The following is a 13,652-nucleotide window of genomic DNA, read 5'->3' on the forward strand; positions in this document are numbered from 1 at the left end:
GTCCCCCCAGGAAGGACCGAGACCTCCTCTGGTGTCCCCCCATCAAGGACTGGGACCTCCTCCGGTGTCCCCCCAGGAAGGACCGAGACCTCCTCTGGTGTCCCCCCATCAAGGACTGGGACCTCCTCCGGTGTCCCCCCAGGAAGGACCGAGACCTCCTCTGGTGTCCCCCCATCAAGGACCGGGACCTCCTCTGGTGTCCCCCCAGGAAGGACCGAGACCTCCTCTGGTGTCCCCCCATCAAGGACCGGGACCTCCTCCGGTGTCCCCCCAGGAAGGACCGAGACCTCCTCTGGTGTCCCCCCATCAAGGACTGGGACCTCCTCCGGTGTCCCCCCAGGAAGGACCGAGACCTCCTCTGGTGTCCCATCAAGGACCACAACCTCCTCCGGTGCCCCCCCCAACAATGACCATGACCTCCTCCAATGTCCCCACCCCAGGCGCAGGGATGTTTGGCATTGGGGCTGCTGTGACTGCTGGCCACCTGTGCTCGGCTGGTGGCCCATCACCTGCTACCAGGGCAGTTGTGCCCCCCCCACCCCCCGGGGCAGAGCCATGGACCCCTTGCAGCCCCCTCGGAAAGGACCCACCCACATTTGGGTGGTCCCCTGCAGAGATGCCCTGGGTGGAGAAGAGCTGCATGGTTCTTCCTTCCCAGCCAAAAGCCAGGAGAATTTTGATAAAATGGATGTTTCTTGCAAAAAACATCAACGGGAGGGGGGGAGGAGGCTAGAAGTGGAGATTTTGCAGCAGTTTGAAGCTGGTTGTAGCAGAGAGCTGCACTTTGCACCCACCATCAGCATTTAAAAGCCGGGATTTCCATCTCCCCAATGCTGGACTCTGGGCTTGGCTTGTTTGATGTCAAGGGTTGGTCCTTGGGTGCAGGAGAGGACACGGACACATCGCTGTGTTAACTCTTTCAGCTGGACGCTGGCGAAGCCGACACGGCCCCTCAGCTTCGCCCGAAGGGGCTGGGGGACGGGGGCTCCACGTGCAGCTGCCGGGACCCGCTCACCTACCGCGAGTTGGGCAAGAGGAGATCTCGCACGAGCTCCGACGCCTCTTGGAAAGCACCAAGGAGAAGATCGGAGAGTACAAACAGCTCCGTGAGGAGCTCAACATGTAAGACCTCCTGCAAATCCTCTTTTCTGACTTGGTCGTGGGGTGGGTGGGGTAGAATCAGCCCATTTCTCCACAGCCAAGGCAAACCCTCTCCAGAGAGAGCTGTCCCTTTCGGGTTGGGGGTGGAAGTTGGTGGCTGTCACCCATCTGGAGGCGTTGGTGTCACAGGGAGATATCAGCCTGTGGCTTCTGGCCTGGGGGAGGACTTTGCTGGAGGGAAGCCATGGCTGGAAAGCCTGGAGAAGGTATTAGGTACTGGGGGGGGAAGGATTCTCCTAACTCTTCCCTTGGCCGTGCCTTCCAGAGTAGGTGAGGAGGTGAGGGCCATCAAGTTGGTGCAGGAGCACGAGCTGATTCAGCAGAAGCTTTTCTACACCAGCTTCTTGGACACACCTTACCCCAGCGAGGTCACACTGATGATGTGCGGGGACATCATCTCCACTTTGTCCAAACTGGAGGAGGTGGGAGCACAACCTGCCAGCCCAAGCCCCCAGAACTCAGGCCCTCCCCGTACCCCAATGTCCCTGTCCCAAGGGTCACCCAGCTGAAGCCAGCCCAAGGCAGCCAAGCGACGCCAATTTATCCACCCTGCTGGGCACGGTGTTGTCTTTGTGCGCTGAAATGGAGACAGCAGTTGCCGTCTCCCCGCGGGGGGGAAGATGAAGGTCTGGGTGGGTTGAGCTGCCAAGCTCAGCCGTGCTCCTGGCAGAGGGACACGGTGCCCAGCCGTGCGGTGACTTTACGGCTGCCAGGCTTTTTGTTCTGCCTCAGAGCCCTTGCACGGTGGGAGGCAAATGTCTGTCCTGGATCAGAGGCTCCTGGCAAATTTTTGGGTGTCCCCTCCCCTCAAGCTGAGTTGGAGTCTGGTGTGTGTGTCCATCCATCTGTCTGACTTCCAGGAGGCTTCTTTGCAAGAAAGTCCATCTCTGCACCCAAACATCCTCATCCCAGACCTGGACATGAAGGTGCCTTATGCTGGAGAGGAGAACGATGTAGAGGAGGAAAGAGTGGGTGGAGGGCAACCAGGGGATGGAGAGGAACCAGGAGATGGAGGGGAACCAGGGGATGGAGGAGAACTAGGGGATGGAGAGGAACCAGGGGATGGAGGGGGACCAGGGAATGGAGAGGAACCAGGGAATGGAGGAGAACCAGGGGATGGAGAGGAACCAGGGGATGGAGAGGAACCAGGGGATGGAAGGGGACCAGGGGATGGAGGAGAACCAAGGGATGGAGGAGAACCAGGGGATGGAGAGGAACCAGGGGATGGAGGGGAACCAGGGGATGGAGGAGAACCAGGGAATGGAGAGGAACCAGGGGATGGAGAGGAACCAGGGGATGGAGGAGAACCAGGGAATGGAGGAGAACCAGGGAATGGAGGAGAACCAGGGAATGGAGGACCAGGGAGTGGAGAGGAACCAGGGGATGGAGGAGAACCAGGGGATGGAGGGGGACCAGGGGATGGAGAAGAACCAACTGCTGTGGCTCAGTGGCCTCAGCAGGATTAAACTGTGGCTCAACTCAGTGGCTGTGGTGGCCTTTTACTGGTCCCAGTAAGTCTCAGAGTTGCCCTCACTCAGGGATTCACCATTGCCTCGGTGCTTTCTGCTACTGCAGCACCCTGAAATACCCCGTGGGCCGAATGGGGAGCCCATCACCCCCTCTTTCTCCCTCCCCTTTGCCAGAAAGACCTGGCGCACCCCAAGGACCAGGTGGGTGGCTGATGGCTGGGACTGGGGACAGAGGGTGGCGGGTTGGGTGAACTGCTGTGAGCAAACCAGGGGCCAAATCTGCTCACGCCGAGTCCTTCGGAGGTCCCTGCCCGCCCCCCAAATAACGCCGACCCCTGCCCGCTCCCTGCCTGTCACGGGGTGGGGGGGGGCAGGTTTGCTGCCAGACAGCCTCTGGCTGTAGGACCCCAAAATGTTTTGTCTTCCCAACAGATGCAAACTCCCCCCGCACCCTGATGGGGATGGGATGGGGGGGGCGATGGAGACGGGGGGAGGGGTCACAGCCCCCAGGCTGGAGCTCACCAGATTGGATGGGGGGGGAGGTATGGTGTCCTTTAATAAATAAATAATTAATTAAAAAAATAAATCCCAGTCCCGATCCCAAATCCAGTGACACCCCTCCTATCCCAGGCGCACCCCCCCCGGAGCAGGTTGTCCCGAAGAGGCCACGCCCCCTTCTTTGCATACAGGGCCCCGCCCACCGAAGCGCGGCCCCTTTAAGGCCGCTCCCGGCGCGGCCCCGCTGGCTGCCGCGAGGGGGCGGGGCGGCGGCGGCAGCAGCCAATCAGCGCGCGGCGTTTTCCGCGGGAAATCCGAATTTCGCGGGACGGCGTTTGGCGCTTAAAAAAAAAAAAAAAACAACCGAAAAAAAAAAAAAAAAAAAAAGAAGAGGAGCGATCGGGGCCGGGTGCGATCGGGCAGGAGCGGAGCCGGGTGTGGGGGCACCGGGCCGAGGCGGGGCCGCGCTCCGGGCTGCCCCGGCCCCATCCGGCCCGAGCGCGGGCGATTTTTGGGGCCAAAGAAGCTTTTTCCGCTCGGTTTTGGTGGCGCCGCCGCCGCGTTGCTTCTCTGCAGGTTTTTCAGGGGGGGGGGGGGGGGGGGGCGTTTGGAAACCGGCCGGTGTCAGCGCCTGGCGAGAACCCCCTCTGCTCCCCAAAAATGTCACCGCTGAGATTGTGACCCCCCCACCCCTTGCTGCAAAATCGTGGGGTGCTTCTGCCCCCTCCCCCCCGGCCCGGGCTTCTCGGAAAGGACTTTGCAATGCTGCGGCTCCCCAGGGGAGTGTCCCCCGCCTCGGGGAGGGGGGGCGCCGCCCTCCCGCCCCCCCCTCCCCACCACCACCCGAAGAAGGTGATGTCGGGGATGGGCTCCTGCGAGCGGGGGGCTTCCAGCCTGGGCAGCCCCCCGTTACCCGCCGGCTGCTTCACCCAGGTCTACACGCCGGCGGCTGTCAGCATCCCGGCTCCCCGGGGGGGGTGTCTCCATGCCACCCCCCAGGGCCCCCAACTCAGGACCCTCCGCTCGGCCTCGGTGGGACGGCTGCCGGTAAGGTGTCTGCACCCCATCCCCTCCTTGGGCATCGCTTCGGTGGGATGGGGGTCTGGGGGCTCCGCGCAGGGTGGGGAGCAGGGGGTGGGGTGACCCCAGGATGTACAGCACCCTCCCCTTCCAAATTTCGCAGCTTCTATTGGGGTCTGCACCCCACTGGGATGTTTTTTGGGGGTGGGGGAGGGTAAGGTTTGAAATCAGAAGTCGCAGTGAGATGGCTTATGTGTTTCTCAACTTCCCTTTGCCCCTGCGTGCCCACAAAGCTGGCTCCTGGCTTCCGCTTTTCAGCCTTTTTCGGCCTTTTTTTCTCCTCTCTCTGGCTTGCAAACAGTTCGGGTTGTGCCTTAAAGCCCGGCCGTCGAGCTGAGGCCCTTTGCAAACCTCTGTCCCCACTACGGAAGCGAGGGCAGGGTGCAGGCAGCGCTCCTGCCTGCTGCGGGTGGGGGGGGCACCGTCCCTGCCCTCTGGCTCTGTGACCCCCAGGGTGACCCGTCACCCGGGGATGTGGGGGGACGCAGGGCCGGGGTGGTTCAGTGTCGCTGCCCGAGCTTGGTTCCTGCCTGCGGTTACAGCAGGGCTTGTAGTGCCTTTTTTTTTTTTTTTGGGCGGGGGGTATGAATTTGAAGCAATCCCCATCCTCGTGGGGGTTTGCAGCTTTGCAGCAGGGACCCTGATGTGGGTTGGCATGGGGAGGGGGCTGCTGGCCCTGCCTGTGTCCCTGTCACCGAACAAAGCACAAAGCCCAGCGCTACCCCTAAATGGGGAAACTGAGGCCCAGGTCGGGTGCTGTCCCCGTGCCCAGCATCGGGGTGCACAGGCGGCTCTGCCCAGCCCATCTCTCCTCCCGGAGAGCCCCCACCGAGCCCCCAGCCAGTCGGCCCCGCTGGCAGCTGGCATTTAATTCCTGCCTGCCCCAGCCCGGGCGCGCGTCCAGCCCTCACTGTGAGTCTCTGTTCTCCCCGGGTCCTGGGAGGGATCCCAGACCCCGCTAACTTCGACTTAATTTTTTCAAGGCTTGATTTATTTATTTATTCATTCCCCGCCCCCCCCCCCCCCCCCCCCCTTTTCTTGGTCCCTGATGCTCGGTGCCAGCTGGGGACATCGCTGTGGCTGGGGGAGAGGGGGTGTCTTTGCTCCCCGCTTTGTGCCATGGCTGCAGGGCTGGCTGGTGCCATTGCGAGCCCCGTCCTGGGGGGGTCTGGGACCACCTGTCTCCACCTCGGCCTCTTTGTCTCCAAACCGCGTGAAATGCCGCATCCTGCGCTGCTGGGGGCCGTTGTTGAAGGAGACACCCGCACAGCTACCCCCTCCCCTAAAAACACCCCACAAACTCACAGTCCCGTTTCCACGCATCGCTGTGGAGCTGGTTTGGGCTAATGGCTTCTTTGGCCTCATCATCATCATCATCACCCATGGCAGGAGATGCTCCTGCCCACGACTGACCCCTGAACGGGATCTGGGGGGGCTTGTGTGACACTTGGGGACATAAAGTGTTCCTGCATCCCCCTTGGTGACTTGCAAGTGACATTCCCGTCTGTCCCCATCCCAGTCCCTAACGCCGTGATCCTGGTGCTGGAGATCCCATTTCCAACCCCTGTGCGACGCTCGGAGCTCTGGCAGCTGGGGCTCCCCCCCGCCCCGTTTATGGGCACAACCTTTGTGTGCAGATCCAGGGCAATCAGATAATGAACATTTCCTCCCAATTCCCGAGCAGGGCAATTGTGGCCGCTCCCACCTGCTTGCTGGATTTGTGCCATATAAATGATCTGGGATCACCTGGTCCAGCTGGAGGCAGCCCATCACCCTGTGTCTGGCCGCAGGAGAGCGGGGTGGGTTGTCTCTTGTGGTCCAGAAAAGTCTCACATTTCCCTTAACCTCTGATTTGAGGGTCCTGGGGTAGGTAAATGCATTTTCCCCCATGAAAAATGAGTATTTTGGAGTGGTTTTAGCCTGTGCCAATCCCATCCTGAGCATTTGCCCTGCTCCTGGTCTTACGAGGTCTCTATAGGGGCCGTGGGACCTCTATAGGTTTCTCAGAGCTGTGAAGGAGCCCCGGAAAGAGCAACGTCTCCACCGTGGGGTCCCGGCTCTCCCTGCCTCCTCCATGCCGGTACAAGGATGTTCAGAGTCCGCCGGGGTTTCGATGTGAGCTGTCAGGGCTGAGCCGCCCGTGCAAAGAGCACCCAGGGCGGCAGCCCCTGTGGGTGCTGGGCTGGAGAACCGCTCAGCAGCACCCTGAATTCTGCTGGGGTGACCCAGGGTGATCCCGCCCTGCTCTTGATCCCATCAAGGGTTTTTCTGCATGGGCAGAAGGGGGGAATTTTGAGGGTGCAGGAAGCTGGGAGGGGTTGGCATGCGTGGGAAGGTGGTGGCTGTCCTGCCGCCCTCAGAGGGGCATTTTCTGGCTCTGGCTTTTACATTCTCCAGCTCCTCTCTGCCGGGAAACGTCTCCAGCCAGGCCTTCTCCCTCCATCCGTGCTGGGATGGGGCTGTTGGAGGGGATGGAAGTGCCGGCTGCGTCTCGGTACCCAGGGCGGGGGTACTGCCTTCCTCCCCCGCTCAGGGTGCTCTCCCCATCCCAGGACCAGGGCTGGGGTCAGCCTCCCTCCCCTGGCCACGCTGGGGCTGAAAATCCCCTGAGCCCCCAAACCTGGGGGTTCTGCATCCCCCTGTCCCCCCTCACTCTGTGCCCCAGTAGCCCTCAGCCATCCCAAAGGCGGGGGGGCTGCACCTGGGGGGGGCCTGATCCAGCAGCCCCTTGGCATGAGCAGCATCCCCGGTGTGGTGGCACGATCCCGGGGTGCCCCGTGGTCCCCCACCAGCTCGGGGTGCCCATCCCCGGGCGGTGCGTTCCCACGCCCCGGGGGGGGCCAGAAGGGCTGGGCAAGGCCCGGGCAAGCCTGGAGAAGGCAGCGGGTGCTGTTGAAAGGAAGCGTTGGCAGGAGGAGCCCGCCGCGGCCCCCCCGGGGGAGAGGGCTGCTCTGATGCTTGGGCTGGGCGCAGGGTGTAGCCCCTGGCGCCAGGGATGGGCCGAGGGCTGCTTGGCAGGCAGAGCTGGCAGAGGGCCCGGCCTGCCCCCCCCCTCACTGCCTTACCCCCCCCAGCAGGCTCCTGCCCTTGCCCGGGGCAGGGTCGAGCCTCTTTTCCCACCCCTACCATCACATCGGGGTGTAGCTGGTGTGTCCCCACGTCGTGGGAAGCAGTGGTTCGGGGCTGGCGAGTGGCATGGGGGGGTCCCGCTGTGCTCTAGGGGGGGTCTTGTGGTTTGGTCCCTGCCCCCCCATCTGCTCTGGTTCATCCCAACCCCTCCAGCCCTGGCAGGGTCCTGGGAGCCCCTCGCCATGTACCGCTCAGCTGTTGTGTGCCTAATCCTGCCCAGCTGGGGGGGGGGGGGCTGGCAGCTGGGACACAGGAGGGACCCCCTTGTCCATTGTCCCTTGCTGGTGTGTCCCAGCACTGCAGGGTCCTGCCCCTGCCCGAGCCCACCGAGCTCCCCCCCTTGCCCCAAACTGCACGTGGGGGAGCAGGGGGTCCCCCTTTCTCCCCTCCCACGCATAGGGAGGGGAAACCACCTTGGTGACTGTGGCTCTGGGGGGGGGTCAGAAGTGTCCGCGGACCCTAGGACCTGCCGTGGGTTGCTTCTGTGCCTCAGTTTCCCCATTGCTTGGGCAGATGGGGTGCAGCTGATCCCCCCCCACCCCCATCAGTGGTAGGAACACACGGGTGGCCACAGCCATCGGTGTCAGGAGAAGCAAAGGGTTTGGGTGCCAGTAGAAGGGGGGCCAGGAGGATGCCCCCCGCCTTGTCCCAAATCGTGCTGGCAGATGCGTGGGGTCTGATCCGGGGCAGGTGTTTCCCATGCGCTCGGCATTAACCGTTGGGGTGCCGGCAGCTCGGGGGCAGATCCGGGGGCGCGGGGGCCAGGGATGGAGGCGTGTTCGCTGGGGAAAACCTGCTTTGGAGAAGGGAGGGAGGGAACAGATTCCCACAGGAGCTCGCGACCAACCTGGCTCCCTGGGGGGGCGGAAAACAGCCCCCGGCGCCTCTCCCGCCGGCCCCCTCGGGTGGGAACAGCGCCGAGGTGCCCAACCCTTCCCCGCAAAGTGGGGTGTGCTCCCCAGGGAGCCGCTGTCAGAGCCACGCTGAGCCGGCACGGGGACCTGGGCGCCATGCGGGACGTGCTGGGGGGGACCCTGTGGGACAGCCCGGCCTGGGAGCAGGTACTGGGGAGGGGTGGGGGGGTATGGGATGGGGATGGGGGGCTGCTTTCTGCTGCTGAGCCGAAGTGTCCCCCCCAAAGTCCCCCCTCTCATATTTGGGGATGTGGGGGGACCCTGGGGGATTTGCATGTGTTGGGGGGCGGTTTGCTGACACGTCTCCAGCTCCTCTCGGCATCCACTCTGCTGCACCCCCCGCCCCATTCCCTGGGTCTCTTCTCCCCAAGTGATGCTGGGTGGGTGGGGGGGTGTCCCTTGGGGGTGATTTCAAGAAGCTGCTTGCCCTGGGGAGGGGATAGTGTGTGCGGGGAGGTGTCCCTGCTCCCAGGACCCAGTATCCACCCTGCCTCACCCACCCCCCCCCACCCTGCCTCGCCCCAGTTTCCCTCCAGCTGGGTGCACGTGTCTGGGGCACCCACGGGTCCCTGGGGAGGGCTAAGCCCGGCTGGTCCCAGGTGCGCCTGTGGCAGCTGGGTGCCCTCGGCTGCCTCCAACCGTAGCCAGGAGCAGGGGGGTGAAGCCCCGCACCCCAGCGAGCCAGCTGGCAGGGTGGGAGGGTGAGGATCCGGCCTCGGAGCTGCCGCCGTTCCCAGGGCTCAGCCCCACGGAGCCGTGCCAGGAGCTGGGGGCGAGGGGAAATCCCGGTGGGTTTCCCGCAGCTGCCAGGGGAGCGCCGGGGCGGGCTGGGACACTGCGGTGGAAGCAGGCAGGAAGCCATTGGGGGGTGACAGGACCCCCCCCCCGTCTCCTCCCCACCCAGTTCTCCCGGTGGCCCTTCGCCCTGCCTGGTGCTGCAGGAGCCCTTCCCAGAAGGGGTTTTGCAACCAGATGAACCTCTTGCAAGATCCCCCCCACCCTGGGCTGTGGCACCCAGTGCTCAGCTGATGCCCCGGGGGGGGGTCTGGGGGGCTCAAAGGGGGTGTCTGACTCAGCCCTGACATGAGGTTTTCTCTCCTGCTCCAGGCCAAGAGGAAGCTGGACCTGGAGGGCCCCGAATTTCGCACGCCCAAGGGGAAGGGCAGGACGCTGGCGCAGGTCCCCAGCCCCAGGAGTAAGTGGTGCTGGGTGAGAAGGGGTGGGGGGAGCTGGGAGGGGGACAGACCCTGTTTCTGTCCCCTCTTAGAGCTGCTGCGATGTCCCCTCTAGTACCACCTGAAGTGACCTGAGGTGGCACCGTGGGAGCAGTGCCAGCTTCTCAGCCCCTCCTTGCTCGGCAGCTCTTTGAGCCGATTCAACTCACTGCAGTGGCACAAAACTCCCGGGGGGGGGGGGGGGGGGGCTACTTCTGGGTTATTTTTTCACCAGGTTAGGGATCGTACAGTGCTTAATGTCCCCAGTGCGGCCAGCCCTGTGTCACCTCCATCCCACGTTAAGGAGAGGATGGGGGGGGCTCCTCTTGTTTCTCCACAGCCCCCAAGTCTCCCGGAGAGAAGACTCGCTACGACACCTCGCTGGGGCTGCTCACCAAAAAATTCATCCATTTGCTGAACGAGTCGCCCGATGGTGTTGTGGATCTTAACCGGGCGGCCGAGGTGCTGGAGGTCCAGAAACGTCGCATCTACGACATCACCAACGTGCTGGAGGGCATCCAGCTCATCCGCAAGAAATCCAAGAACAACATCCAGTGGATGTAAGCGATGCTGGGGGGATGGACACGGGACGTGGGGACGGGGCAGGGTGGGGGACGGGTGGCTCGGGGATATGGGGGGTGTGTTGTCACTCAGGTGCTGTCTCCGCTGGCAGGGGGACGGGGATCTTCGAGGACGTGGCGGTGACGGTGAAGCAGCAGGCGCTGCGGGGGGAGCTGGCCGAGCTGGCCAGGACGGAGAGGACACTGGACCAGCTCCTGCAGGACTGTGCCCTGCAGCTCCGGCAGCTGGCCGACGACGAAGCCAACCAGAGATATCCTTGCTGGGGGACATGGGGAGGGAGGACCAGGGGACAGGGTCTTGGGGACCCTCTGAGCCTCTTCTCCTCCAGCTGGCTTCCCCCAGGCTGGGGGGGATGTTCGGAGGCCGCTGCTGGGATGGGGGGTTGAGCCGTCCCGCTCGCAGCTCCTCTTTTTCCTATACCTTGTCCCCGTCCACGCTGGCGTATGTCACCTACCAGGACCTCCGTGCCATCAGCGACTTCCAGGAGCAGACGGTGATCGCCGTGAAGGCTCCCCCGGAGACACAACTGGAGGTGCCCGATTTCAGCGAGGTGTGTGTGGGGCTGGGATCGGGGATGGAAGCTGTTTCCCCCCCCTTTGCAGCAGGGTCGGGGCCAGGGGGTGGGTGCTGCTGTGGGTGCTGCTGCATCTGCCACGTCCTTGATGGGTTCATTGGGGGCACCCCAAGGGTGCAGCCCTGGGTGGTTTTTGGGTGTCTCTGTGGGGCTGTTTGACCCTGAACTGGTCCTTTAGGGGTTGCAATGCCCTGTCTGCACCCCCCACGGGCTGGGGGCAGTGGGGTGGGATATGGGTGCCCTTCTGGGTGCCCCCCTGAGCCTTGTTCTGCCCCCTCAGGACAACCTCCAGCTCCACCTGAAGAGCACCAACGGCCCCATCGAGGTGTACCTCTGCCCCGAGGAAATTGCGGAGGAGAGCCCCACCAAGGACCACAGTGTCCCCTCTGCCGCCCCCTCCTCACGGGACCACGCCAGACCCCCTTCCCCACCAAACAGCCCCGAGCCAGCCCCACAGCCACCCCATGCCATCTCCCAGAGCTGGGGGGGCACAGGAACCCCCTCCTCACTCCCATCTCTGCCTCTCACGGTACCAGGGGGGCCTGGCTCGCTGCTGGAGGTGGAGGCCGGGCTCCTGGGCTCCCCCCCCCACCTCCTGCAGCAGACGGAGGACCAGCTGCCCTGTGCCCCCTCCCACCTGGACTCGGGACCCTTTGTCACCTTCTCACCCCCCCTGGAACAGGACGACTATCTCTGGGGGCTGGAGGGTGAGGGTGTCAGTGACCTCTTTGAGGCGTACGACTTGGGGGACCTGCTGAAGATTTAACACCCCCCCCCCCCCCTTCCCCATTGCATTTGTCCCCTCCGGTCTCTTGTGTCCTGAGCACGTGAGGTCTCTGTGGGGCGGCTGGAGAGTGTGGGGTGGGTCAGGGAGTGCTGGGTTTTCTGAGGGTGGTGGTGGGGGGCTTGTGTTGGCCGCCTTGGGAGGCTTCTTCTTGCTGTCCTGGGTTGGTTGTCACCTGGGGGCTGTGTTTGTCACCTCACTGGGCTCTGGGAGCACCCCGGGGAGGTGTGAGCCCCTGGGAAGGATCCAGCCAGGTCCCGTCCCAGCGCTGGCTGTAAAACCGCAGGGTGCCAGTGCTGATGCTCCTCACCATAACCCCCAACACTTTGGGGGCTGCTGGTGGACTGGGGGTGCCTTTGGGTGCACGGGGTGGGTTAGGGGCACCGCTGGGTGACAGAGAAACCTCTGCCCAGAATGGGCCATGCTGGGGCGGGGGTGTCATGTTTTGGGACCACTCCAGTTGCTCCCCAGTTAGACTGGTTCTTTGGGGTCACGACAGGTCATTTTGAGCAGCGTTTCCCTCCTGCTGTGACTGGAATATCCTTAAAAAAATAATCAGGCAGCAAAGCTGGTCACCTCTGGGTGAAGAGAGGATGATGTGCAGTCACTGCACCCACAGCCTCCAAAATCAGCTGCTCTGGCAAACCCGTGGCCAGGACACGGAGTCATATTTCCTAGGGGACTGCAGCCTCTCTCCCCCGGTCCATACCAGCTCCCTCCAGCCTTTTGGAGCTACTGGTGCTGAGGGTATCTAAACTGGAGTGTACTGGGAGGGATACTATCAACTGGTGGCTGGAGCATCTGTCACCTGCAGAGAGGGGCTGGGGAAGCAGCATGGGACAAGCCCCTGGACACGGGGCTGGATACGGCTTTAATTGTGCCATTGCAAAATGTGTGTAATTATTGCACTGTATTTATGCAGGACCCCCCTTTCAGCATGGCGCTGGCGAGGGTCAGGTTGGTGTTTGGATTTTTAAGTGAGTGTATTTAAGTTGTCCTTCCTTGGGTTGGTTCTGTGGTTTAGCTTGGAGGTGGCGTGGGTGAGTGTGTTTTGGCGTGGAAAAACTTGTGGCACTTGATGTTTTCTGCCTGGGAGGGGATGAAATAAAACAAAACTTTGGAGTTATAAGGGGCTGTTTTCCTCTAAGAAGCAAAATGCTGGGGTGGTTTGGGAGGAGGGAAGTGTTGGGCTGGTTTTGCTCCCGTTTTCAGTGTAAAAAAGCCTCTTTTGAGGCCTTTTAACTGGCCAGCCTGCTCCAGGGGAGCTGGTGGAGAAGGGGGTGGAGATGAAGCTGTGGCTGGAGTGAGGGGAATGGGTCTGACCTGCTGTGGATCGGTGATTTCCAGCCCAAATCCGTCTGGGATGAGCCTTCACCTGAGCTTGAGCCCCTTAAACCAGGAGTGTGGGAAAAGCCCTGGGGCTGGGGAGCTGGGTCCTGGCACTGGGACGGGCTTGTGCACCCGGATTTGAGGGCAGGTTTGGAGGCTGCAGAGCGAGACCCTGGTGGGACTGTGCCCTTGGAGGGTCCTTCCCCAGGGTGCTGCCTCAGGTCACCCACCCCAGTGCTGGTGCCATGGTGATGGCCAGTGGTATCTGGTGATGGCCAGTGGTCCCCAGTGATGACCAGTGGCACCCAGTGATGTCCAGGGTACCTGGTGATGTCCAGTGGCACCCAGTGATGTCCAGGGTAGCTGGTGATGGTCGGTGGTACCCAGTGGTGTCTAGAGGTACCCGGTGATGGTTGGTGGTACCTGGGGTGGTGGCACATGTTGGCGTTGCATCACTTGTCTGGTGGGGCAGAGGAAGAGGAGGAAGAAGAGGAGGAGGAGGAGAACCCCGGGCCAGGTAAGCCGGGTGAGGGGCACAGGGTGCTGTAGCCACAGTGCTGACCCCATCCCCTGTGGGGCTGCGTGTCCCGCTGCAGCTTGGGGGATGTCCCCGAGGCGTGTCACCCCCCCCCCGCAGTCCCCAGGCCGGCCAGGAGGTGGCAGGGCCACCCCAGCAAAGGGGCTGTCCCCAGCCCCATGCCTGGAGGGACCCCGCTGTACACCGGGGAGAAGCGGGGTGTCTGGGGGGGTCTCGGCCCTGCGCGGGAGGGCTGCAGGGGTTTTGGGGGGTTTCAAGCCCGGCCCACGCTGCTGTGAGCCTCTGCCCTGGGTTGCCCCTATGGCTGCTCTGCTGCGGCCAATCTCCCCGCCTCATGTCCCCCAAAAGAGGCTTCGGGGGTGCCTGTTTGCTGGGGGGCT

The 13,652-nt window shown here is 63.0% G+C and overlaps 1 protein-coding gene across 1 annotated transcript; it reads left to right on the top strand.

Annotated features, from left to right (window-relative positions):
- The first annotated feature begins 3,890 nt into the window (after positions 1-3,890).
- E2F2 (E2F transcription factor 2) lies at positions 3,891-12,534 on the top strand. The gene is made up of 6 exons (XM_074894237.1): positions 3,891-4,175; positions 9,359-9,446; positions 9,806-10,025; positions 10,139-10,297; positions 10,483-10,597; positions 10,902-12,534. The coding sequence occupies exons 1-6, from the start codon at positions 3,891-3,893 to the stop codon at positions 11,385-11,387; spliced, it is 1,353 nt and encodes a 450-aa protein (XP_074750338.1). The 3' UTR covers positions 11,388-12,534.
- The last annotated feature ends 1,118 nt before the right edge of the window (positions 12,535-13,652 follow it).

This window comes from Strix uralensis, chromosome 25 (assembly GCF_047716275.1).
Source record: "Strix uralensis isolate ZFMK-TIS-50842 chromosome 25, bStrUra1, whole genome shotgun sequence".
Lineage (NCBI taxonomy): Eukaryota > Metazoa > Chordata > Aves > Strigiformes > Strigidae > Strix > Strix uralensis.